The sequence below is a fragment of the Apodemus sylvaticus genome, chromosome 1, assembly GCF_947179515.1.
Source record: "Apodemus sylvaticus chromosome 1, mApoSyl1.1, whole genome shotgun sequence".
NCBI lineage: Eukaryota > Metazoa > Chordata > Mammalia > Rodentia > Muridae > Apodemus > Apodemus sylvaticus.
In genome coordinates, this window is record NC_067472.1 from 86368948 (window position 1) to 86396624 (window position 27677).

The 27677-nt window shown below is 43.6% G+C and overlaps 1 protein-coding gene across 1 annotated transcript; it reads right to left on the bottom strand.

Annotated features, from left to right (window-relative positions):
• Positions 1-4591: 4591 nt before the first annotated feature.
• Positions 4592-26749, bottom strand: Acsm5 (acyl-CoA synthetase medium chain family member 5). Its single transcript, XM_052175096.1, has 14 exons — positions 26587-26749; positions 24430-24649; positions 20451-20661; positions 17903-18110; positions 15933-16076; positions 15406-15559; positions 12937-13016; positions 11455-11578; positions 10649-10729; positions 10428-10529; positions 8050-8177; positions 7872-7971; positions 5484-5603; positions 4592-5103 (listed from the first exon to the last, which is right to left on the bottom strand). The coding sequence occupies exons 2-14, from the start codon at positions 24628-24630 to the stop codon at positions 5020-5022; spliced, it is 1737 nt and encodes a 578-aa protein (XP_052031056.1). The 5' UTR covers positions 24631-24649; positions 26587-26749; the 3' UTR covers positions 4592-5019.
• Between the last annotated feature and the right edge of the window lie 928 nt (positions 26750-27677).

Below are 27677 nucleotides of genomic sequence, written 5' to 3' on the forward strand. Positions count from 1 at the left end.
AATGTGGGGGTGGGGTAGAGGAAGGAATACAGGGCAGGATAACTAACACTGAAGACCTTAATACTATAAATACTTCCTAAAATATATACGTATAATAAAGAGCTTAAGTAAAAAGCCCATTGTCAGGAATAGATTCCTCTTCTGGAGCTGTTGGCCAGGGTGGCCTCATAGATGCCACAGTCTTACAGACCATTGTCACTGTTCTTTGTTACCCTCCAGAACTTGATTTTAAGTGTGTACACTGAAGCCACAGGATCTTGTGGCTATGACTCAACACCACACGTCATAGAGCATGGAGAAATCAAGCTGGTACTAACCTTGAAACTTCTTCCCTATTGAGAAAAATAACCACTATCTTTGTCATCTGCTAACCTTATGAGCTACAATGATGATTGGCCTTGCAAAACCTCCCCACAGGTGCAATAGAGCATAAATGTCATGGGAGTAACCAGCCCTTCTGATTGGATTTAAGACCTGCTATACATGATGCACTCTATACCTGCCACTATGGGGTCAAGAAGCCACGGCTAGCCATGTCATAAGGCCTAGGAAGAATCTACTGGTTTTCTGCTAATGGAACATAGTATTGAATTTACTTATAATGATTTATCTCTGTACCTATTGATTAGTGCTTTTGTTAACCCTCATCAGAGAAGCTTCTTTTGCAGTAGACGGTGTGGTGAACGTAGACACTCAACTGTTCAAGGTGCAGAGAAAAAAAGTGGTGGAGTACTTAGCCCCCAATGGGGCACCTATCCCATACTCCCTCCTTTGAAGGCCCAGGGATCATCACAGAAGACAGGGTAAAGAGATGGTTAAGAGCCAGAGCTATGGATGACAAGAAAGCTGTTTTCTAGACACAACAGGGCAGCTGCACATATGAACACAGAGTAGTTGGGGCAGCATGAAGAAGACCTGGGTAAGCTCAAGCCAGAGTCAACATGGAGTGGAGGTGGAGGTGGAGGTGGAGGTGGGAGTCAGGGACAGGTGGGCATGGAGTTCGACCCTTCGCTGAGGGGCTACTGGAAACTGAGAGCTACTGAGAGGAGAATCAGTTGTCCTTATGGGCATGGTTACCCTGCAGGTTGATATGGCACTCCAGAGGATAGCACACCCATGAGTATACGGACCACAGAAATCAGACCTTGTAGGCTTAAAAAAGAGAACACAATGTTGGGTGGGGAGAAAGAGGAGTGGATCTAGGAGGGATCCGGAGAGGGAAGTGAATGTGACCAAAATGCTTTGTATGAAATTCTTAGATAATTAACCCAACAAAAAAGAATTAAACCAATGGTAGCATATTCCTGTAATTCCAGTACTCGTATGTTTTATATGGGAGGCTCTAGAATACAAAGCCAGCCTGGGCTATATAACAAGACAAAAGAAAAATGTAAGTATGGTATTTTACATTGCTTTAGGATGTTATTTTCCTAAAGGTGTATTTGTATACACTTCTAATATATGCAAAGACCCAACACCTAAATTAAATTACATTAATTTTAGTTTAATTATTAAATTAATTTAAAAATTAAAGTATTATTTAATTTATCTTAAATTGCTGAATTATTTATTCATGAATGTGAAGTAATGGCTGGGTTCTAGCTCTGGGAGATAAGAGCTGTGTGGATTTCAATACCCCGCTAGGCTTATCAGTCCATATATACAGTAGGATGCAATCAGTGTCTGCTCACATGAGGGCAGAGGTAGAAGCCCTGGGAATTGTGTGGGTGTGGCTGGCTCTACCTGAGTGTGAAGGGTTCCCAGCAGTAATTTGCTCTCTTCTGCTCCCCATGAGGTCTTTCAATCGCCTGCCTCATTTGTCCAGACACCTCACTCTGTCTCTTTACCTTTGTCCATGCTCCCATCGATCCCATCTTTCCAGAGGCATTTCTCCCTGCCCCCTCTCTCATGGGTGTGTGTATCATCTGCATGTATGTAGTCATGCTTTGTACATTTGTGAACACATAGGCATGACTGGGGGGTGCACGTATGTATTTGTGTGAGGTTATGCATGCACACCGTGGAGAGCAGGAGTTGCATATGGAGCAGGAGTTGCACATGCATGTGAAGGTCTGGATTTCATGTCAGGAACATCCCCCATTGCTCTTTCACCATATTCAGTGAGTCAGGATCACCCCACAGTTAAACCCCAGAGCTTGCTGATGTGTCTGGTCTTGTAGTCAACTTGCTCTGGAGATCTCCAACCTGTGGCTTCCAGGGCTGCGCTACCATACTCAGGGAGTGTCCACAAGCACTTGTGGGGATCTGAGCTCTGGTCCTCATGCTTATACAGCAAATGCTTTAACTACTAGACCATCTCCCAAGCTGCAGTGGAGACTTCTTATGCAAACTGTTATACACCTAAGTTCCCTAGTCCTGTCAGTCATGGTGGCATGTATCACAGTCATATCTTTATTGCTTTTGCTCCATGATAAATAATATCAGCCTATCCACTAGACTAAACTTTTGTAACCAGTATTATGGAATGATTTTTTGAAAAATATATATACTAGTTCCTAGGACCTTGGAATGTGACTAGTGGATTTGGACATGGGGTCTTGATTGCTGTCTTTCTTGTGGTCTTAATTCTTGTTATTGGGGTTGAAACCAGGGCCTTGCACATGCTAGGCAAATGCTCTACCACTGGCTGCATCTCCAACCCCTTCTTCTTACTGACTTAGTTTGAGATAGGGTCTCATCAAGTCACCCAGACTGGCATTGTTTTTACTGTGTGGCCCAGGAAGTCCCTGGAGCTTGCAACCCCCAACCCCTTAAAGTAAAAATCTTTAAAGAAGTAATAAAATTAACGTAAGTCATGAGCATCCAAATGCCCTCATGTAGCAGGAAGTGACAAGTGTCCTTAAACAAGGAAGAGGTTGAGAAGCAAGTTTATATGCATCCCTTGCAGGTATGGGAGAAAAGTATAGAAGCACAGGACACACACAGCATTTTCAATGCGAAGAGAAACCTCAGGATGAATGTACCAGCATTTTAATGTTAGAATTGCCCCTGGAAATGAGGAAACAGATCTTTGTTGTTGGAGCCAACGCATCCTGGGACTTGCCTGTAGCAGCCTTAGCAGACTCATGCAAGTTGACTTTGCTTGCTATCATTTCACAGGCCCCAATTCTAAGCAGATGACCAATAAATATATATTAACCAGTGAAAAATGCTGAGATTTGGGTAGAGGTCACAGGCATTGTGTTGAGTCTCTGCCAGCTTCTCCCTTTTGTAATTAGTCTCAGCCATCCAGATCCACACCGTTTAGATTCAGGGCCTAGAAGAACTGTGCCCTGGAATATTTGCTACTCAAGGACTGAGCAATGATTTGTGAACAGAGAGTATGAGGCATGGAGGTGGTTTTGGAAGATTGTTTCTTTTGTGGGGGCTGCTATGTGTGTTTAGCTTCCTCACAGCACTACACACACACACACACACACACACACACACACACACATGTATCCATGGATGTTCAGGAGCATGTCAGGGCCAGAGGTCAATTGTACTGCTTCCTATTATTGTTCATCATCTAAACCTTTGAAGCTTCTCAGCACCTGACTAAGACAGATGCAGACACTCACAACCAACCATTGGACTGAGCCCAGGGACCCCAGTGGAAGAGGTAGGGAAGGACTGAAGGAGCTGAAGGGGACTGCAACCACATAGGAAGAACAATATCAAGTAGCCAGACCCCTCAGTCCTCAGAGCTCCTGGGGACTAAACTCACCAACTAAAGAGCATACATGGGTGGGTCCATGTCTCCTGCTACATATGCAGCAGAGGACTGTCTTATCTGGCATCAATGGAAGGGAGACACTTGGTCCTGTGGAGGCTTGTTGCCCCAGCAAAGGGGGATGCTAGAGTAGTGAGGCAGGAGTAGATGGGGTGGGGGAGCACTCTCTCAGAGGCAAAGGGGAGGAGGAATGAGAGAGAGGTTTGTGGAGGAGAGACTGGAAAGGGGGCAACATTTGATATGTAAATAAATAAAATAATCAATAAAAGTTTTTGGGGCTTCTCAATGAGTGTACAGCTTACTGATTGGCTAAGCTGGCTAGCTAGCAGGCTCTCGGGATCTTCTTGTCTTCCTCTCCCACTAAAGTTGAGGTTACAGATGTGCATAGCCACAGCTGGCTTTTATATAGCTATCAGGGATCTGAAAATTGGGTGTTCAGGCTTACCCAGGAGGTACTTTATGATTAGCACCATTTCCCATGTCCAAAAGAAAAAACTGCCCTCTAAAATAACTTATTCATTAAATTAGATATTTCTACTTCGTAAGAAAAGCTGAGAGGTGGCAAGTGTCTGAGGAAAATGAGCAGTCACATGTCTAGTGTGTTTCCTTACAGCAGTTTCCAGTGGCAGTTTTCCCTTTAAACTTTAATATAGTTTATGTTCTACCTACTCCACCCAGGACGCAGGCTGTGCCTAAATTCTTGAATAGTCACATTAACTGATCGAGCTAGTGCTAATTGATTTAATTATTTCTCCATTGATTTGGCAGTTGTGTGTGTTTTCAATTTTAAACAGTGCTTCACTGAATATCTTTGTATATCAAATGCTTTCTGCATTTTGAATCTTTTCTTTTATAATGAGTCACAAAAGTGTGATTTCTAAATGGAAGAGTATGGTCAATGCTATGATCCAGATACTGTTGACAAATAACTTCATCCAAAGGGTCACATTTTACATTCCCACTGGCATAATGAGACCACAGATGCCCTAAGGCTGTGCTGATTTGTCTGTCCCAGGAACAACAGAATTCTTTTAGTAAAAACCAATGCTGAGGATGTCTCCAGAGAGGGAATCTAAACTGTGGGGAATTTGCTGGACTGGGCAGTGTCTGTGAGCTCTGGACCAGGGATGCTCTTGCATTTTCCAGTATCATCCCAAAATGACCATTTGGAAGCTACCATCTTTGATGTCTATTCTTTGAAGTGCTCCAAGGGAGGAGCTGGCCAGTCCCACTTCCTTCTCCTTTAGAACCTTCAGAGCATCACAGCATCTTTCTTGGGTTGCATCTCATCTCCCCCACTCTTGGTTTCTCAATTTACTTCTTTGAATCTTTCCAGAAACCGTCTTTGGCAGTTCCGAAACAAAAGCCACCTGAAGATCAAACAAATAGATAACAATCACACTTAGAAACCATAATTTCCCAGAGGGACTGATGTCTTGACTCATTACTTTCACTACTTCATTGGAAAGCTCCCACAATTTAGGGTTCTCCCCATGTTAAACAATCAAAACTGCTAGTGTGTGGAGCTCGTGCACCTTCACCTCTCAACAGGTCCTTTGCTGCTCATCCAACAGCTCAATAGGGAAAGAACATGTGCTTCGGGAAGGAACCAATGACGAAAGGCCAATAAGGTTGAGGCATCAACTGGGGTATGTGCATCTCCGGGGCAGAGCCCGGCCCAGGAGGCCAGGCCAGGGAGCAGGGTCCCATCTGGTTCCCCAGCTGATGTCTTAGGACCCTGGGTGTTTACCTTCCTGGGGTACTTGTATGGAGCAGTCACTGTCTTCACATGCTCCTGGAGTTCCCTGGTCAGGGCTTCTGGGTCATGAGATGCATAGGCTGGAGACAGGACGATGAATGCCTTCACCACCTGCAGGGAGAGAACCCAAGAAGGAGTCAAGCCTTTAAGAATGATGCTTTTTTCCCTCAAGCTAGCCTTGTGCCCATGACCCCACTTAGACTTAAACATGAGGGTTCTACTAGATCCTCGAGCACAGACAGTGACATTGACAACACTGTTTTCCCTGTTTCCTGCCTGTCTGTACTAAAGAACGGAAGCATTGGCTTTTATGAACTCATTCTGGAGCCTCATCTTCTATGCTGTACTTATAATGTTTCCATTAGAAGCCAACACTGAGTCCCACAAAATGCAAAGACTCTGGAGGAAGTTCCTTCCCAACACTAATGGCCATTTACTTCCAGGTTTTTCTGCAGGAGGATAGAAGGATAGGAGTTGTCCAGGTGGGAATGATCAAGGGCCTCTGATCTTTGGAGAGTGCTGCATGTAAGTTTCCCATCAGCGAACATGGGACTATACTGTTTGTTTCAGTCATTCTAAGGGGCATTCTGTGCCTTGGCTTTGTCTGCCCAGGTTTCTCCTGGATTTTTGCCTCATAATAAAGAGGGAACAACTGTTCAGAACACAATTCCTGGGCTGTAGAGATGGCTCAGAGGGTAAATGTGTTTGAGTCTGGTGACCCGAGCTCATTATACAGAGCCTACATGGTTTTACTTTTGCAAGTTGTCCTCTGACCTCCAAACATGTGCTTTGATGCATGTGCACATTTATTTATACATGCACAGAAATAAATGCATTTTAAAAATACCCACTCTCCTAGTAATGTCAGAGGCTATACCCACATGAAGTCTCAATAACATGACTGCCTCAATGTGAGCTGAACAAGGACAATACCAATAGACACGCCAGTGTAGACAGGGGAAAGCCCACAGGCGTCAACACTACACAAAGAATTACAGGCAACTGGGGAATGCAGTGAATGACAGAAATAGTCTTCCCCAAGGAAGAGTATATCAATTGGTTATCCATTACCAAACAGTCAGTCCTAAAAACATATATACAAGTAATAACATTACACAGACTGAGCAGGTTTTATTTAGGAATATGCATGTATATACATATATATTCCATGTGTGTATGTATGAATGTATATATATATATACATGCATATATTACATGCTTACATATATACATGTAATAACAATGATAAAAGAGGCCATGAATTTGAAAGTGGACAGGGCAGGAAGGGGTATAGAGCGAGGGAAAAGAAGGGAGAAATGTTATTATATTATAACCTTAAAATAAGGTAAAAAATACTTTCTGATAACAATGGAAGAGCTTAAAAGGGTACTTGATTGCAGGTCTATACCAACATTAAACTCTACACATTTCTCAAACTTTTGCTAAGGGGTAGTTCTCCTTGCACACTTCCCAAAGGTGTGAGCTCACTATCATTTTGTGTTCAGACAAATACAGCTTTTAAGAAGAGCTATCTCATTTCAAAATTCTTACCCTCTGTACTTAGAAGTGCTTGCTGATAGGAGCCTGGTACAGCTGTCTCCTGAAAGGCTCTGTCAGAGCCTGACCAATGCAGACACGGATACATGCAGCCAAACATCAAACTGAGCATAGGGACCCCAGTGGAGGAGTTAAGACAAGGACTGAAGGAACTAAAGGGGTTTGCAACCCCATAGGAAGGACAATATCAACCAACCAGACCCCCTAGAGCTTCCAGGGACTAAACCACCAGCTGTAGAGTACACATGGCTCCAGCTGGATTGCCTTATCTGGCATCACTTGGAGGGGAGCCCCTCAGTCATGCAGAGGCTCAGTGACCCAGTGTAGGGGAATGCTAGAGCCCTGAGGCAAGAGTGGGTGGGATAGTGGGGGAGCACCCTCATAGAGGCAGGTGGAGGGGGAGGGAATATGGGGTTTACAGAGGGGAAACTGGGAAGGGAGATAACATTTGAAATGTAAATAAATAAAATATCCAATAAAAATGAAAAAAGAAGAGCTATTTCTTACTATGATTACTATTAAACATTTATTGAGCACCTATTATGTACCAGACTGTGTTCAGGCTCATTTGATTTGGTTGGATTGTCTGCTGTCCAAGTAAAACTAAATTTTGTATTTTCCCATATTGATTTTGTAGAGTATATTTATGATTCTAAAGGAGGTTAATTAGAAGGAATGTATGACTGCAGGTGGGGTTTGAGCTTTGGGGTTCTAGGGGTGGGGCTGAGACCAAAGAAGGGATCCGCCATTCCCCATTCCCCTTGTTCCTTTGGGTGCCAATAAGCAGAAAAGCATGAGGTGCCATTCATGCCTGAGGCTTACCTCTCCCCGAATGGGGTCTGGGCTGCTGACTACAGCAGACTCAAGGACGGCTGGATGCTCAGCAAGTGCACTCTCCACTTCAACAGGTCCAATCCGGTAGCTGGAAGAGAAAAGGCAACTTCTTCACATGGCTTCCCTTCCCCCACAGATACTCAAGGAGAGGAAGAGCTAACCTGACCTTGAAGAATTGATTACATCATCATTTCTCCCCAAGAACCAAAAGTAGCCATCCTCGTCCATATGCGCTAGGTCCCCAGTGATGTAAAAGTCTCCTCGCTCTGATGCTGCCGTCTTCTCAGGATTGTCCTAGAAGATAAGGGAAATCCATGGAGGATCACTTGGGAAGAGCCATTTAGGCCAGTCCCTGACTGGGGAGCCCACCAGGGGTCAGCCACCCTTCAACAGGTAGTCTACTGGTTCTCAAGGCTTAAGCTGTCCAGAATTTCCTACAGCACAGGAGGCCGAAGTCCTGCAGATTTGTGTCTTCTCTTTCTTCTTTTAATTAAATGAGAGCTGTCAGGTGGGATCCATGAGCATCCTTAGAAAAGGTGAACCCAGGAGGGCACACACATGACCACTGGTGCTGGACAAGCAAGAACACTGAGACTAGGACATAGAAAGTAAAGGGCTTGAAACCCCAGTGATAGAGTAAAGAAAATGTCAAGTTATGGTTCTAAAATTACTTGTGTGTGTGTGTGCGCGCGCGCATGTACACATGCATTGCTGTGTATGTGAATGTGGACAAATTCCATTAGTAGAGGTCAGAAACAGTTTCAGGTGTCAACCCTTCCTGACTTTATTCCAGATGGGTCTTTCATTGTTCATTTGCACTGCATGCACCAGGCTGGCTGGCCCATGAGCTTCCGGGTATTCTCCTGTTTTCATCTCCTCCTAGGAACTGAGATTACAGACACTCGTGCTACTCTGTGGAGCTTTAGGTGGGTTCTGAGGATTCAAACACAGGTTCTCACACTTGCAAGGCAGATGCTTTTTTCACAAAGCTAACTCTCTATCCCAATTCCAAAATTTCTAAAAGAAAAGTTACTATTTAATAGAAAGAAAAAATTACGAACTCATGCAAAATTATGGGCGACTGGCAAATAAATTATCCTGAGTCTAAGATACAAAAGCATGCATGCAAAGATTCCATGTATAGATTTTTTTAAAAGAAAACAAAATTGTTATATAGCAACAACAATTTACCAGTTGCTTAGTGTCTGAGATAAAAAAAATATTGAATGTAAAGGATCTCATGGAAAGGTGAAAGGTTAAGGCAGTGTTCATATCTTAACTGCCGAGGTGATCACACAGATATACACATTTTCAGAAGTCACTAGACTGTACACTTGCCATGTGTGCATGCTTCTTTTTAAACAAGTAAATTTTACCTACATTCAAAAATACATTTTGAGAAAAAGCTAGGCTACTAATGAATATCTAAAATGTGTATCTTAACAACATTCTATAAGATAGAAGCTCTAAGCTCTTAATAGTTTACAGAACATTTAAGCAGATGCAAACAAATGGAAAGACAGAAAGAATGAGTAGGAGCTGGTGAGATGGATCAGTGGGTACATGTGCTCACTCCCGAGCCTGGTCATCTGAGTTCAGTTCACAAACCCACGTGGTGATGCAGAGAACTGAGAACTGACTTCCCCAAGCTGTCCTTTGATCTCCACACTCATGCTCTGGCATATGCATGCACCCAAACACACACACACACACACACACACACACACACACACACACACACTTTAGTGTAGGAAAATTAGAAAGAATGAGTGGAAAGTCTGCTTCTTCTGGGTTGATTTATAGTCTTAATGCAAAAATCTAATTGAATTGCTAACAAATGATTTCATGGGTCTTGACAAGTTGGTTCTAAAATACACATTCTGTCAGTTAAGTATGTGAACTATATTGTATCTCTGTGATGAGTGGTTCAATCTTTGGCTGCACTTTTGAATTACCCAGAGGCCTGACCCTCATCATTCCAAAATTTAGTTGATTTGGTTTAAGTGGTGTGTAGGCATCAGTAATAGTTGAAGCTTCCTGGGTGTTTCCGATGCACATTCATGTTTGAGAGTTTTACAGAAAAGAATATGAAGCGATTCTAGCCAAAATTATGTCTAGAGGATAGATGATTATTATCTGATTTTGGAACCTTGGACTGCAATCCAAGAACGCAAGTTCAACCAACAAACCAAGAGAAACATCTTAAAATTTTGGTCTGACATCACCTTGCTGTTGGCTCTTTGGTAAGAGCCCTTTCTTCCTTGAACTTAACTTTTCCTGTCTGCTTTAATTATGATGAAGTTGCCACTCTCAACACACTCTTGTCTAAGCATAGGACCTTGCATATAAATCATGTGACACTGAATAAGACCTTCCATTTTTGTAGCTTCCTTATCAACAGCAGTGTCCCTGATCAATAACAATAGCAATCAACTTAATGTGGATACTACAAGGGTTACACTACAGATATTAATAAAATGTGCTTCTCAGGGTTTGGCATGCACTGACTGCTGTGACTCCTCGCAGCTATTCTACACAGCTTACCAAATAGCAGTTGAAGAAACAGAAGGGTCTAGTAGGTTTGATGCGGACAGCAATATTTCCCTCTTTTCCTGGAGGCAGGACAGTTCCCTCATCATCTACAATCTGAAAGATGGGTCATAGCATGACATCTGAGTAACCTTTTATAGCCAGAGTACCCAAAACCCACCCTGTGTCCCTCAGAACATAGATTGCTCTGTGCACTGTTAGCAGAGGCTGCCTACCTGCACATCGTAAGGTGGGCTTGCTTTCCCCATAGACCCAGACTTGATGGTTGAGTCTCTTACATTGCCACAGATAAGAACCTGGAGAGAAAACAGTATCCAACAGGGGAGGCCTCATCCTCTTGCTTCCTGGCCCATGCTTGTTCTCACCTGCCATCTAGTTTCTGTTCTCCTCTTTCTTCTGCCATCTTTCCCCCCTTACTTTCACACTCTTCCTCTCCTTTCCCTTAATTTTTTAATCTTCTTTTTCCATGGACAATGACCCTTCACAAGGCACTCGTGGTGTTCATGAATAGAGAACTAAATCGTGTCATATAGCTCAAAGATTCACTCACTTCTACAGATCTTGCCAAGATGGCTGTAATGTTCACTGCTTAAGATTTTACTAAGAAAGACATTGTGGGCTGTTCTTGGGTGACAACTTTCATAAGCAATTGTATTTATCTTTATTGTCAACTGGATTGAATTTAGAATCCCCTAGAGGGCACTGTGTCTCTGAGAGGGAGAGACCAGTCTGAACATGGGTGTGATGATGGCCCAGATAGCTTGTCATAGCTACAAAAAGAGTAACCATGGATGGCATCAGGAAAGCTGCTTTTCAGGATCATGACGTATGGGGAATTACCCATGAGTCCCTTAAAACCAAGAGGGAAGCATGGCTAATGGAGTTCTGTTGCCAGTTTCAGTGCCCTAGAGCCAGGGCAGTTTCTGACAGGTGTCAGGGAGAGGCGAAGAGTTGGGGCCGGGCAGTGATTCTCTGTGATGGACTGAGGGCCCTGACAAAGTTGCCTGAGACACCAACTCACTGTTTCCGACTGTCCATAGCCTTCATGGAGCTCCAGGCCCGTCTGGCTCTTCCATTTGTCCCTCACATCGGGGTTGAGGGCCTCTCCACCAGTCAAACAGTGCTTCAGGGATTGGAACTTGTACCTTTCTCAAGCAGGGAGACAAGGCCATCTATGTCATAAACATTCCTACAGACCCTCTAGCATTGCTAGAGGTCCAGAGCCCCAAAGTCACTCAAAGGTAAGCTCTCTTCTATCCCATAGTCAGCACCATGTGATTCAACCTCTCTCTGCAGATATGGTCCGCAGAGGCAAATCAATCCTATCAGAATTTGGGCTAAAATCAGATTCATATGATAGGTATGGACACAACAGTGGTCTCTCCAAATTAATCTACCTAAAAACAAACTGATAATAAATCCATAGAGGCAATGATCTGATTGAAAGTAATAAATCAATAAAAATTTCAATAGATTAAAAATAGCCTTCTAACAACTCTACAATTGTTAAGACTGGATATAAAATTTCCAGAGATATTAAATAAATTGCAACTTGTCTGTCAGTTCAAGAATTATACTAAATATAAGTGCATTTTAGATTATTTTCTTCTCCCAGCTGTATTGCACTGATTCAATTTAATTACTTAGTATTGCTAAGCAGCACCTGATTGGTCTTGAAGATTTACCCAGGAACTGCTTCCAGCCAAAATAACAGTGTGGAAATATTCACAAGAAAGGAACAAATGGGATAGATTCCTATATTTAGAAGAATACATTTAAAAATCATACAAGTATTCTCTTCTTTGGAGTATTTAATGGCTAGAAAGTATGATTAAGGAAGACACTGCCTTGGGAGAGGATTAATGAGGGAGACATGATTGAGATTGGTAAGTTACTAAAAGATGAGGAGACTCACCCAATATCCCTGCAAATAGCCCAGCCCAACTAGTGGACATTGTTTGTATTTGCCCAGGATAAGAGTCATCCATGGTGCTGTTAACCTTGTTGGGTATTTCAAGGCAGATACCTAGGAATGACTGGCTTGGGTTAATACGGATTGGGAGATGGAGTTAGTGAGCTTGTTAGTCTAAGCAAATGAACAGCCCTTGGCTGCCAACCCTCTTCTATGGAAATCCAATGATCTCTGCCACAGAAGTCACAGAAGTCACAGAAATGCTAAGGAGCTAGCCTATGGGTATGGTATATGGTGGTGAGGCAGTTTACCTCCAGTGTTAAAATTTTGGGTTGCCTTAAATTCTTTCAGTTTTCTCTGGGTATGAATTCTGAGGATCCATAAAATCATCTTTAAAAACATGTAAGATATGTGGGAGTGTGGGTGAAACACAGCAGGTAGTGATAAAGAGAGACACATGAAGCTGCAGAAAGAGATAGGGATGGAGCAAGAAACTCCCAGAAAGACAAAGATAAAAAACAGGGAGAAGAGTAAGATCAGAAGATAGATGTCCTCATAGAGGACCCTGTAAGTGACAAGCAGAGGCTGTACCTTGTCAGATCCTCTTGTACAAGAAGCCGGAAGAGGGTTGGGACACAGCACATGGTGGTTATTGGGAACCTGCAGAGAGTCTAAAAAACAAGAGGACAGTTTTCTTAGAGACACTCAGGTGAGATAGGACAGGGGAAGTGGATCTTCGCAGTCTCATTGATGAAGCCAAATAGAAAACTGCATGGAATCTATCTGTCAAGGTGACCACCATAATCCACCTTATTTGTATCCATATGGGGTCTCCTCTCACACTGCTCCAAGATTGGCCCTTGGGACTAATAGAATTCTGTTGACATGGTGAGAGTCACTTGAGTCATTAGATTATAGAAAGAGGACAGCTTCTGTCTCATATGTTCTTATTTCTCTCCCTCTCTTGGGTGACTCACTCTGGAGAAGATAAGGTACTAGGTTTGGAATACATTCTAGCTGTCCTCAACAGACAGTGAGGAAATGATGCCTTTGGCTAGTATTCAGTGAAAAACACTAAAAACTACAATCCATAATCTAAATAGACTACTCAGGCTTAACCATGTTCTGAGATGACTGCATTCCTACATGATATCTTTGCAAAAATTATTATTGGAGGTTGTGGGAGATGCCTCAATCAGCATCTAAGCACCTAAGGACCTAAGAGTCCCAGCTTGGTCCCTAAAACCCAACCCATGAGAAAAATAGTCAGGTGTGGTAGTGTATGCAGAGACAGGTAGATCTCCAAGACTCACTGGCCAGTAGTCTAGCCAAAAGACATACTCCAGGCTAAACACAAGGTGGGCACCATCTGAAGAATAGCATTTGAAGAGAACCACTGAACTCCACACATAAATGTACACACACACACACACACACACACTCATTTACCTGCATTCATGTGAACACACAGAAATATAAATTATTTCTAGATATATATGTCATACATTTACCACTTCATTCATTTTTTTAAGTATTTGTATATCCATCTTCAGAATTATTTCACCTTTCCAAACTGGGTCTGTGTACCCATTATATTCTGTGTACCCAATAAATTCTCATTACCTTCTTCCCAGCCTCATGGTAACTACGATTCTATTCTATCTTCATGAACATTACTCTTCCAAGTGCCTTACATATAAGTGGAGTCAAGTAGTGTATGGCCTTTGATGCCTGGCTTCTTTCACTTACCATAAGGTACTCCAGATTCATATTGAATATCAGAATATCATACTCATATCATTCATATTGAATATCAGAATTTACTTCCTTTTAAAGGCTTACTAACGTGTGTGTGTGTGTGTGTGTGTGTGTGTGTGTGCTGTCTTTGGTTTACACAGTCAGTTTCTGGTGAATGCTTGTGCTGCTCCAGCCTTTTAGTTACTGTCAACTGTCAGTATGGGTGTGCTTTGGAGAGATCTTGACAGCAACTTTACAGGGCTTCTTTTCTCCAAAATCACCTGGTAAAGTTGCTCCCAGATTCTTTACTATGGGAAACTGTGAGATAGTAAATGCTCATGTTAAAGCTGCTAATTTTAATAGATCATGAATCTAGTGCCATGGCCGGGGGTGATGAAGAGAAAAGCTGCACAGGTGGTGGACAGCCTCCACGAGCAGTGATGATAGGAAGTGAATAATAAAGGTGAGTGTCTTAGGAACACGGTATCTTTGTGTTCCCATGGCATCTTAGAAAGTGAGACTCAAGAAGTCAGGAGACTAGGCTGAGAGTCCAAGTTTGACCAGCAGAGAAGCCCATACTCATACTCTTTGCCACATCTGACCCAGCTTGTCTCAGAGATGGGTATTCGGAGATACACACACCAATATCTCACAAAATGGCATTTGGAGGCCAGAGCAAAAGGTATGCAGTCTTTACTTGGGATTTCAATCTTCCTCCTTTATGATAAGACACCAGGGAAACAAGACAGGAGGTATCAGGTCTACAGTTGGCTGAATGACTCATAATAAGGCACAAGGACATTGATACACACTCTGAGGACTAGACTTTGGATTTTACCTAAAGTTTTGACAAATAGCCTGTGTTTTGACAAGAACATGGGGAAGAAGGTGATGGAAAGAGAGGTGTGGGGTGCAGTAAAAGGCTTTGATGAAGTTGGAGAGATGAATGCTTTCATGTCTAGGGATCTATTTTGAGCACAGGTGATGATGGGGAGGTTGCTAAATGGACTGGAACCAGAGTACAAAGGCTCTGAGTGAATTTACCATTAGATTCCTACATTTTCTCCTGTCACTTAGAACATACATTCCATTCACCCCTTTCACACTCAGGACACAAGAAATGATTCAGAGCTTGGCATAGTGGCATACACTTGTAACCTCTGCTCTTGGGACTCAAATGCAGAAGACCTCTGGTTTAAAATTATCCTAGGTTAAATAGTATGACTCTGTTTCAAAACAAGGCCTGGAGAAGTTGCATAATGATAGGACATTTGCCCAATGTGTGGAAAGCCCAGAAACCCAGGACAAGATTTTTCTTCTTACATTTAGAATAGTTTTGGCATCAACTCGGGGCAGCTCATGCACAAAAATGCAAGCTCCATTGGACCAGGCAGAGAAGAGAGTCCAGGCTGCCTTCACCCATCCAGTGTCAGTTGTGTTCCAAAATATGTCAGACTCAGTCAAGGCCATCCACCTCCTGCCAAAAATGACAGGGAGTCAGAGCACCCCATCAAAGCCTCTACCTTTAGAATGGATTATATTAATCATGTCTCATTTGGACTGTAGAAAGTACCACTCAAGCTCATCAAATCTAGACAAGATCCATCAACTCAACTGTGAGCTCAACAAATGATTACTCAGCACTTTCTTTGTACTTGTGTCATAGGCTAAGAAGACAGGTTAAAGGACCAGGTCCTGTGCTCCCACAAAGGAAAGCTTTCACTGCCCTGCCTGATTAACCCTCTGGTTCTTCTCTGACCTCCATTTCCATATTTTTCCTCCTTCATTCTCTTTCCTCTGTTTACCCACCCACCTTGGTTTTGGACCTTCTAGACAAGTGGTTTCAATACCTTCCACTGGCCACAAAACCCAATCCATAGCTGCGCTGGGAATGTTCCACCATCTTGGGAGCCCCCGTGGTTCCACTGGTGAAGTAGATGGCCACTGAATCTCCACTTTTGGTTCTCATGCAGTTGTGCTCTGGAGATGCTTCTCTGGAGAATGTGAGGATATGAAGACATTAATAACAACACCCCAAACAGTCCCAAAGATATAACAATGGGAAAACTGTTTCAACACAATATATATGTGGTGCTGTGTGGAGTATTGTGTTATCTGCAGACACCTTCATAGATAGATACTATCCATACAACCATTTTATAGCAAGGAAACTGAGGTTCAAAATGCCCAAAAGACTTATTTGAGAGATCCACAAAGCTAGCTCAGTCAGAACAGTGCAAAGGGCACAAGTTTAGTTCCTACATACATGCTGCTTACATCTGTAATTTAAGGCTTGGGGATGCAGAGACAGAAAGATCCCTGAAGCTCATTGGGCAGCTATTCTACCTAGATGGTGAGCTAGCTCTCCATGTTCAGGGGAGACTCTGTCTCAAGAAAACAGGAGGGTAGAGAATGATACAGCAAAATAGCTAATGTTAACCTCTGGCTTGCACATATGTGCACAAACCTACATGAACAAGTACACACACACACACACACACACACACACACACACACACACACGAAGATCCCTACTTCTTTGAGGACTTTGTGGTAGGACACATGCATTCTCATGTGTGCAATTCTGTCCATCCATGAATAGTCCCCTTCCTAACTCAATTATCAGTGTAGAGACATTTTTTTCCTAAATGTTTCCTCAAAAATTAGGAAATTTCCCAAGTTCTGGGTTTTGAAGACTCAGCTAGCTCCTGGTTCTCAGGCCTGGCTGTGTCTCATGATCTCTGAGTTAATTTTTAAAAGCAATTCCATTACTTGTGCTACATCTTGGACAAAATGAAATCAGAACCTTGTTTTTTTCTTTAAGTTTAGATAATTTTAATGAAAACTGAAAATAGAAAGGATATATCTAGGTTAACCTGAAAGCTCACCAAAATGTCATGGGCTGAGCATTAGAAATGAGGACTCCTGGGGTTCTGATTCAGATATGTTTGGCTAAGTAGGTCAGATGCCAAATTATACAAGTTTGTATTTATTCAGGTGCCTCTGCTCACAGAGGTAAACACTCCAGGCTCAGGAGTCCAACTCTCAGTGGCCCTTTTTTGGAATCTTCTGTCTTTGTTTTGTTTTTAATTTTGTTTGGGGTAGGGTCTGGCTTTGTAGTTGTGGCTGGCCTCAAACTCACAATCCAGAGTTCTAGGGTGACAGGTGTAAGCCACCAGGACAGGTGTTCTGGTCTCTGTTTAGGACAAAAATTTCAAATTCACAGATCAATACCCACCACATCCTTGTTACAAGGCAAAGTAGCATTGACTGTGCCCTAATTCTGACTTATTCCTCTTTGGTATTTTAGGTGAGTCACTTCCCATTTCAAGACTGTTTTCTTGCCTGTAAAAATAAAATTGCACCTTGTGGGGCTCCTTTTAAGGATTAAGCAAGATGATTTCTTCTTTAGTATAGTGTTCTGAGCACCAAAGGCAGTGTCAGCCACTGAACAGGTGTTATTAAATCTTTCCTGCTCAAATAAATGCAGCTGAATGCTTATTTAGCCCAGAGCCTGGCATACACAAGCACCGATATATGGCAGCCTTTTATTATTGACAGCTTTCTGTGAACTCAATATACCGTAAAGTTTAACTTATACCCTCTGGCTAAGAATTCCAATAATCTTTGCCACTGTGTTAGAGGACACTGGGATACAGTGGCACACCCAGTAACTGAGTGATCTTGCACACTGAGGGTTTCACAGGATGAAATCTCTGGCCAGTATCTGTTTGGTTCAGTCTCCTTGTATTTCTGCTGCTGAGAAAAGAAAATGCTCAAAGCCTACTCATTGTTACTGTCCTGGAGGTTCCCAATTTACCTCATTAGTTCTCGGAAATTGATCCAGCCCGGACGGCTAGTGTCAGACACCAGAAGCTTGGTTTGGAGGGAGGGGCAGTCAGCACTGATGGCATCCACTTGTGGAGCTAGGGCATCACTGGTGACGATAGACTTGGCCCTGGAAGTCTGCAGCCGGTACTTGAGATCCTTCCCTGTCAGCTGGGAGATACCTGGGATCATGACCACACCTTGGGGTCACCCAGAGAAGGGAGATTGTTAGTCGAGAAGGAAGATCTGAATGTAGAGGACAGGAAAAAATGTAGCTGAGAAGGGTTGGAAGACTTGAGGAACAGTAATGGTAGCAAGGAAATCCAAAGATATGGAGTACTTGCCTGTGGTAAGAACTTTGTCTCATTCAGTTCTCACAATGCTTAGAAATGCATGCTATTGTGAGAAACACACCACCCATTTGAAAAGAGTCTAGGTCTTTAGACTTTCCTGCCTTAACTAAATCAAATGGCTTGCCCAAGAATACATAGCAAATGTGTGATACAGCTGGATTTGCAGACCTAAAGAAGGGTTAAGCCTGCTTGTCCTGGCTAGTTTTATGTCACCTTGACACACACTAGTGTCACCTGATAGGGGAACCCTCAATTAAGAAAATGCCTCTGTAAGATCAGTTTACATGCAAGTCTGTAGGACATTTTGTTAAATGGTGCTTGATGGGGGGAGGGGTCCAGCTCACCATGGGTGGTTCCATCCCCACGATGGTGGTCCTGGGTTTTATAAGAAAAGTGGCTGAACAAGTTGTGATGAACAAGTCAGTGTGCAGCATCATTCCATGGCCTATGCATCATCTCCTGACTCCAGAGTCCTGTCCTGACTTCCTTCAGTGATGGACTATAATATGGAAATGTATGCAGAATAAAACCTCTCTTCTCTAAGTTGCTTTGATCATGGTGTTCCACCACAGCAGTAGCACCCCTGACTAAGACACTTTGAGTCCATGATCTTGAGTAGATTATATTGTATTGCTCTAACAATTCATTAGTTCAGTGGCTTCTCATGCCTTTCAAATAAAATGTTGCAATAAATCCTCTGTGTATGTGGATCACTTGCTGATAAAGGAGGTAGAGTAGGCAGGGACTCCAGAACACCCACATGGTTTCAACCTAAGCTATGCTAAGGGTGGCAGAGTCCATCCACCTCCAAGGAGGAAAAGAAAGGATGAGGGCAGACTTGCCATTTGAAAACCCTCAGTATCTCAGAGTGCAGATTATTGGTATTTTCCATTCATTCACAGAGAAAAACAACTAGTGAGAACAAGAAGCAGAGGGAAAGGTCACTTTACGCAGCATGAGAGCCAAGCCAGTGGTCTCACTACCCTTTGCCCTGTCTCCCAAATGCTTACACAATTTAGTGCCCAGTGTGAACACTCTGAGTTGAATTGTGCTGTTCTTTTATGCATGTGTGTGTGGGTGCTATGTGGGCATGTGTGTTTGGATGCTATGTGTGCATGTGTGTGTGTGTGTGTGTGTGTGTGTATGCTATGTGTGCATGTGTGTGTTTGGATGCTATGTATGCATGCGGGGGGGTGCTATGTGTGTGTTAGTGAGTGCTATGTGCGTGGGGGGTAGGTGCTGTGTGTGTGTGTGTATGTGTGTGTGTATGTGTGTGTGTGTGGAGGAGGTTGGGAGACAACCTCAGGGATCGCACTTCAAGCACCATCTGTCTATCTTGGTTTTGAGATAGGATCTATCATTGCCATGGAACTTGCCTAGAGGCCCAAGCTGGCTAACTGTTGAGCCCCAGGGATCCACCTGTCTCTGCCTCCCCAAGGCTGAGATCATAAATATGGACCATCGCACTTGACTTCTTTTCTTTTTAATACGGGTTCTGGGGATCAAACTCAGGTCTTTGTAAGCTAGCCCCCAGCCCTAGAAGAAGTGGTGCTTCTTCATCCCATCTCTCTGTTATCACACCCCACAGAAGTCATTTGTTTGTTCTGTTAGGAGCTGAGGCCCAGGAAGATGATTGACAGCCAGAGCTGTCAATAAGAGAAAGTCAATCAGTATAACCTGACAAGAGCATATGAGGAAAATGTAGGGATGCTGAGCCATATTGATAACAGCTTTGATCTCTTCTGCTGTGTTGGAATAGAGGATCCACCTCATGTGATAACATTACATGTGGCTGTGAATTATTTCATCTGAGTATCAACAAAAGTTGTAGGTAGGCAAAAGTGAGATATTTGATAGCAAATATAAATACTACTCTGACCAAAAGGTGTTTGTTTGTTTGTTTGTTTTTTAAATCCGGAACAGATCTTTTAGCACAGTTCCCAGCACATAGTAGGTGCTCAAAAAACTTTAAAGCTCTCTACGCTTTGACCCTTACTAAGCAGTTGACTTTTAATTCTCGTGTCATTGTCTGACCACTGCCTGCAATCTGGTCTGTGACTGCTGAGCAAAGGAAGAGTGAACCCCACAGGGATTCTCTTTGTTCCATCTTCCACATCTTGTGGAAACTGCAAAGCTCTTGTGGACAGTGTGATTCCTATGAAATGAGCGCTAACCTTGCTCACTGACCTGTTCGCATACAAGCCACGCTGATCAGCCACCAGTCTGGGAGTCTCGGAAGCACCAACATCATTCTGTCTCCGGGTTGCAGGCCACACACACCCTCTAAGACATTGGCTGCCTTTCTGGATTGCTTCCCCAGCTCCTCAAACGTCCACTTGACTTCTGTTCCTGAGCCATTCACCCACCAGAATGCAGGATTTGGGGGCCGGTGCCCTGTCTGGACAGCGGGTGCAACCAGGACAAAATAGAAGCCATTATTGAGTGGTTTTGCTGGTTTTTTTAAAAAAGAAAAACATATTTTTATAGTATTTATGTTGAATAGTTCCTCCAATATAGTATTTGTTACCATAGTAGAAGGAGCCTTTTTAATTGGAGAACAAGAGGGAAATATTGTGGGTTGTCCTGCTGCTGTTTGCATTCTAATGTTAATTCTCCTTCCTCAAGAGGGGTTGCCCCTGATCACTTATTCAGGTGATCTCCTGTGAACCCTCCCATTTTAACTGCTCTATAAAAGCTAGAGCCTGTGATTGGGCAGTGGAGGGGAAGGGTGGGATGGGAGTTTTGAGAGTTGGGGTGAGTAGAGAAGTAGAAGGGGATGAGAAGGGAAGAAGAGAGGACAGGGGAAGGCGAGCAGGAAGCCATGACAGAGCAGAACTCTGTGGCCAGAAGGAACCACAAGTAGCAAGGGGTCTTATAGCTGGGGAATAAGTTGGTAATGTTAGATCTGCCCAATCTAGGATTATAGCTTATAATTATAATAACTTGATTGTTTGTTTTTATATGGGCTTATTGGGATTAGAAATTCCAACAACATAGTTATCTGATCATCAAGTTCAAAAATCAAATAATGGGCCAAGGGCACGAGTCAGTTGAAGGAGTGCTTGCTTGGCATTCCCCCATTCCTGGGCTCAGCCCCAGCACTGAGTAAACCAGGGGGTGTAGCATGCCTGTCAACCTAGGACTTGGGAGACTGAAGCAAGAGGATGAGGAATTCAAGATCATCTTTGACTACACAGTAAGTTTAGGGCTACCCTTATCTACATGAGAACCTCCTTCATAAAACTAAAAGCCAACCAGCCAAACACAAACCAAAAAGCCTGCTCCCTTATGTAGGTCAGAGACTGATGAGTGGTGAGTTAGGCAAACATAAGCAAATTTCTCATACCAACATCTAAATGGTAAGATGACTTGCATTGTTCCATGTTCCTCCCTGTTTAATTAAACCACCACTCAGTTCACCTACAAATCACTACTTAAACATATGTTAACTCATGGTTTTTAGAATAGTTCCAAAAGGTTGAATACTTGTATTAGTTTTTGTGGCTTTAATAAAATGCCATGACCACAGACAACTTAAGGAAGGCTTTATTCTGGTTTGAAGCTCTAGAGACGTAGATAGATGTCCTTGACTGTGGGAGAAGGCACAGTGGTCTGAAGGAAATGCTGGGAGATATCTGACAGCATAGAGAAAATAAACTGGATGTGAATGAGGCCTTACACTCGGAGACCCTGCCCAGGGCTTGTCAGATGTTTATCAGGCACATGCAAGACCCTGTGGTACAGGAGGCTCTAATCACACATTGATTCTAAGATGCACAGGAGGGTACTAGAGGTTTTCAAAGCCCATACACATTTCTCAGTCCCTAGCCTTTAATTTCTTTAGCTTTCTGGTTACTCCACTAGCTTCTGGCTTCTCTGCCACGTGCCATATGGACATCTAATACTACAGCTACTTCATGTGATCGTGTTAAACTACTTCTACAGTTGTTTTTGAAAAATGGCTTCCTTAGAATAGACTTTCCTTACTGGTTAAGTTGAGTTGGGTCAAATCTAGACAGCCTTACAATAGTAACACCAAGTCAACTGGTTGTTAAGTATTAAATGGTCAAATGGTTGGCCCTGAAAAGATGCATAAAAGTAACACAGAGACACAGTAGGTTATATTTAGGAATATATGTGTCCACACATATGCATATACATATAACAGTAATGAAAATGAGAGCATGGGCTTGGAAGAGAACAAGGAGGCATGCGTGCAAGGGTTTGGAGGGAGGAAAGAGGAGGCAGAGAATGTGTAACTATATTATAATGACATTATCATCTCAAAAGGAAAAGAAAAACATGGGAGACATAACACCAAATAATGATTATTCTTTTGGAAAAACTTCAGCATCACCCTTGCCTTCTGAATCTGTCAGGCTCCACTAGGGGAAAGGACTGTTGTTTTCCAGGGCCTCTGGTTGACTGGAAAGTTGGGTCAGGACCAGGGAAGTTTAAAACGCTCCCAGGCTTGGTGTTCAGACTGAGGCTCAGGGGACTGCTGTAATAGACACTTAAGTTGCCAAGTTCTGCTTAGTTCTGAGAATGTGAGTTCTCTGTCCTTTTCAGTGTCACATTGGTCACTGTGGCTTTGGTGAAGCTGAGACCTTTGGAAAGTCCTCATTCTTGCCATTTGTATGGCCTACTCCTGGATTTTTGTTTTTATCCTTAGAGGACCTGTAAGAATGCCCCCACAGGCCAGGTGTTGTACTAAATACCTCTAACCTCAGTAACTGGGAAGTTAAACAGAAGAATCATGAGTTCAAGGTGATGCTGGGCTATGCAGCCAAAATCCTGTGTCAAAGACAAAAGAACAAATGACAAAACAAAACTCCAAATTCGAAGGCTAGATAAATCATTAGCCTAAGGTGTGCAAGGCTCTGGACTTCATCCTCAATACTGGAAAAGAGAAGCAAAGAAGGAGGAGGAGGAGGAGGAGGAGGAGGAGGAGGAGGAGGAGGAGGAGGAGGAGGAGAAAATTCCCCTAGAATGGCAGAGAGGAACTCGATCTTTGCAGGTAGCTAAGGATGGGGCATTGTGGTTTCCGGTCACATCCCCTTCTCATATAACGCTCACTACAGCTCAGGGTAATTGATGGCATGATTCCTACTGTTCAGATTAGGAAGCCAAGACCCAGAGACCTCAGGGAACTGGTGACTGAAGAGGCTGCTTCTGCATCTCACTCATCCTTTCTCTGTCTGTACCAGTTTACCACAGTCAGTGATATTCCTGCATCTAGTGGTAGAACTGACAACAGAACAGTCACACAGGTGAGATGGGGATCCTGGATCACGCCTGAAAGATAGAAATACTGCTAGATGCCTGTAGCACCTGGGGGTCTGAGGCGGGAGGCTTGCCATGAGTTCAAGGCTAACTTGGGTTACAAGTTGGCTATACTTCCAGGTCAGCCTGAGTTTCAGATTGAGACCATCTCAAAAACAGAGAAACACACTCAGGAGGCAGGCAGGCAGCAGGCAGGCAGGCAGATCTCTGTGAGTTCAAGACTAGCCTTGTCTATATGAGTAACAGGCTAGTCAGACCCATTTTTGGTTGTTTATTTGGTTGGTTGATTTTATTGATTTTTGAGCAAATAAACAAATTTAACACTAAAATTTCCTTGAGGTCAAAATTTATATTCTCTTATTACCAATAAATTATTACTATCAAATATAATACAGAGAAATATCCTTAATAGACATATATGGAAAGGGAAATAAAGAGGGAAGCAAGTGCAGATAAGACACAATAAAATGAGTTTTGATTGTTTTTGCTCGCTTCTAGGTGAAAAGCTTTGACGGAGCCTCTGTTTCTCCTCCTCAGAAGGGAAGAGACCAAGAGACAGAATATCATCACGACAGTTCCCTTCTGCTCATAGGATCCATCAGAAGAGGATGAAGAGCAGTCACAGCTGTCCTCTGCTATCTGGGCTCAGACCGAGTGACACTTGAAGCACACTGTTCAAGGTGTGTCTAGCTCATACCGCCTGAGTCTGATTCATCCCCTCCCTCAGGCCTCAGGCTTAAGTGTGAACAGTTTCAGTTTTAGGACTTGCCATGTTCCAAGCTCACAGGGTTGAAATGTGCTTGTCTTACAGTCTTGAGTCTCACTGCAGTATCTGGGGGACTTCAGATGCCCTTGTGGGGCACCAGGGCAGGATGAGCCTCACCTTTTCCAGCTGACTCCATACATCCAGCACATCGTGGGCAAAGTTGAAGTACTCAGGCACTGGCTGCCTCCCCAGGCTGATAGCTTCCCAGGTGGCTACAACCTCAGGGATAGGGGGAGGTGGTGACTGTGTGTGAATCCTGCAGACTCCCCAAGAACTCCTCAGAGCCTGGCAGACCAGGCCTCTCAGCCAAAACCTCATGTCTTCTGTCGCCTTCTGCCTGTCACCAAAGAGGAGAGACTGTGATGTTGAATTCTGGAATCTGAGTTGAGGAGGAGTCTGTGACCAGCCTTGAGTGGCAGCCTAGCTCATACTGGCTCTCATTCTGTTGTGACACTGGAAGTGTCTTCTCTAAACTGGAAGTCCTTTCCCACCCCTCATGTCTCAGAGTCTGCATGTGTCTCAGCCCATCCATTCATAGCCCACTTCTTAAAACTCAGGCTTTCAAAAGGATCCCCCAATGTCAGTAATTTTTCTATATTAAAAAAGTCAACATGCATTTTGTGTGTTTGTGTGTATGGACTGTGTATGTGTGTTCAGGTGCACATGTGTGTTCAGGTATGTGTATTCATGTGCTTGTGGAAGCCCTGGCTTTCATTCTTTAGGCACTGTCCCCCATTTTTGAGACAAAGTCTCTCATTGTCTTATAACGCATCAGTCAGGCTATGCTGGCTGCTCAACGCACCTCAGGAATCTACCTGTCTCTAGCTCCTCCATGTAGGTTCTGGGATAGACTTAGGCCCTCATATTTGCAGGACAAAGATTTTGTTGGCTGACTTTTCTCCCTAGATCCTTGATTCACATCTTAACTGCTTTAACTGATAAATAATTACATAGCTTTAGAGGGCACAGTGTGACATTTCCCCTAATCTATGCAATGTGTGATGGTCAGATCAGTGTAGTTAACATAGCTGGCATCTCAAACGGCCCAACTCTGCCCAGTGGAAACAAAATGCCACACATGCCACTCAGAGCTTTATAGCACCGAGATACAGGTAAGTAAAAACAAAACAAAACAAAACAGAGTAGAATAATACCTCGTACGTAGCCAGGCATGTGAACAACATATCACTTGTATTTTGTACCGAGACTGCAAGCACAGTGTGCACTTGAGGCTAGCACAACAGCTAGGTTTCTTAAGTGCTGTGAGCTGCCAGTGGGCAGGGCTGTTTTAGGGCCTTACTGCTTAGAGGATGGGGCCTTGGAGCATGAGTGGTTCCCAGAGCTGTGCCTGGCCTCCCACTTGTGAGTGTGACTCTGCATGCTGACAGGATCCCAGAGATATCTGTAGCCTGGGGACACTCTTAGTTTCAGTCCCTTGGAGCAAGTTCCTCCAGTGATAACAGAAGAGGGTAACAGTAGGACAATGATAATGTGTTTCACCAGCAGGAAAGGCCAATTCTCACAACCTATGAAAGCTGACTCTGCACAGAGCATATTGGGAATAAAACCCAACCACAACAACATTATTTCACACCAATAATTGCCTGTGCTCCTGAAACTAACCGTTCATGTTCTTATAAGCAACCTTAAACTTACTGGATTAAAGAAATAATAGCTTAAAAAACAAAAATATCAAGGAGGGACTAGCTGAGAAGGAGGAGGAGGGGGAGGAGGAGGAGGAAGAGGAGGAGGAGGAGGAGGAGGGGATCAGTGGGGAAAGAAAGGGACAAAAGGTGACAATGAAGATAATTAGGATGAGAACACATTTTATCCGTGTCTGAAAAGTCACACTGAAGCCCACTATTGTACATCATAACACATGCTTAATCAACGATAAGAATTATACAAAAAAGCTTTTCATTATGCCCTATGACAACTTGCTCTCAAATTCTACTTTCCTCATTAGTGGAGGTGGCTTAGAAGGGAAAACGTTACTTCCTTCCGACTCTCACTTTCCAGAAAGTCTATGTTCAGCCTTTGTCTCATGGCCACTAACACCGGGTTTAGAACCTCAGATATCCCCGACATTGCTCCTGTATTCTGCTGCACACCTGTTTCTTTGACTCTTCCCTTCTTGATGGCTGCCTTCCACAGATTTCAGGCCTTTCCCCACACTTCCCTAAGGTCACATCATGCCATTCCTATCCTTGATTTAATCCCCAAAGGTCTCTGGGTAGGTGACACTTGCCAGTGACGGGTTTCTTGCTTAGTTACCTTGTTTTAAAATCTGAGGTACACAAAAGATGTCTGTGTTCCACTTCAGCAGCAAGGCAGACCTAAAAGTTCCTGAGAAGATTTCCCCAGAAGAAATGAAGGCAGGATTCGGACAGGGCGCGTTAGCTGCAAGCACAGCCTGGAGAGAGCAAGGTTAGATGTTGGCAGCTTCAATTGTCAGAGGGTCAGGACACTGTGAGCTGGTGAAAAGGCTCCCTGCTAGGGTTTCGCAGGCATGCAGTGCCTGCAAGATTAAACCCTGGCCTGGAGTCGGCCGGCTCAGGACTGGGCATGTGCTCCCTGGAATTCAGGTCAACAACCAGAGATTTGAATGAGAGTTTTACAGAAAGGACATTAAAACCAGATCCGATCTGATTTTCACGTGAGTGCCCCCTCCTCTGTCACCCCATGCCCTTTGCCCGGGCCTTAAAGATAAAAAGTGACCCTGAAGGATTGAGCAGCTTGGCAAAGGGTGTGAGCAAGATTCTTTGAGCTAATGAAATGGCTCTTGGATGGGGGCCAAGGCAGCACAATTCCATAAATTTACCAGAAACAAAGAACTGGATTGTCTTAGTCAGGCTGTCTATTCCTTCCAAACATCGTGACCAAGAAGCAAATTGGGGAGGAAAGGGTTTACTCAGTTTACCCTTCCATGCTGTTCTTCATCACCAAAGGAGGTCAGGACTGGAACTGAAGCAGGACAGGAGCTGATGCAGAGGCCATGGAGGGATGGTCCTTACAGGCCTGCTTTCCCTGGCTTGCTCAGCCTGCTCTCTTATAGAACCCAAGACTCCCAGCCCAGGGATGGCACCACCCACAATGGGCCCTCCCCCCTTGATCACCAACTGAGAAAATACCCCACAGCTGGATCTCATGGAGGCACTTCCACAATTTCTTTCTCTATGGTAACTCCAGCCTGTGTCAAGTTGACACACAAAATGTACATGGATATTGCCTAAGTAAAGCTGTTGAAATTAGATAGGAAGCTTTCTAATGATCCCTACTTCCTTAAGGGTCAAAGCCAAAGCTGTGACAGGGGCTCATGCCAGGCAGGCTGCTTAGTTGAGAACAGCAGCAAAAAAACTGTTCTG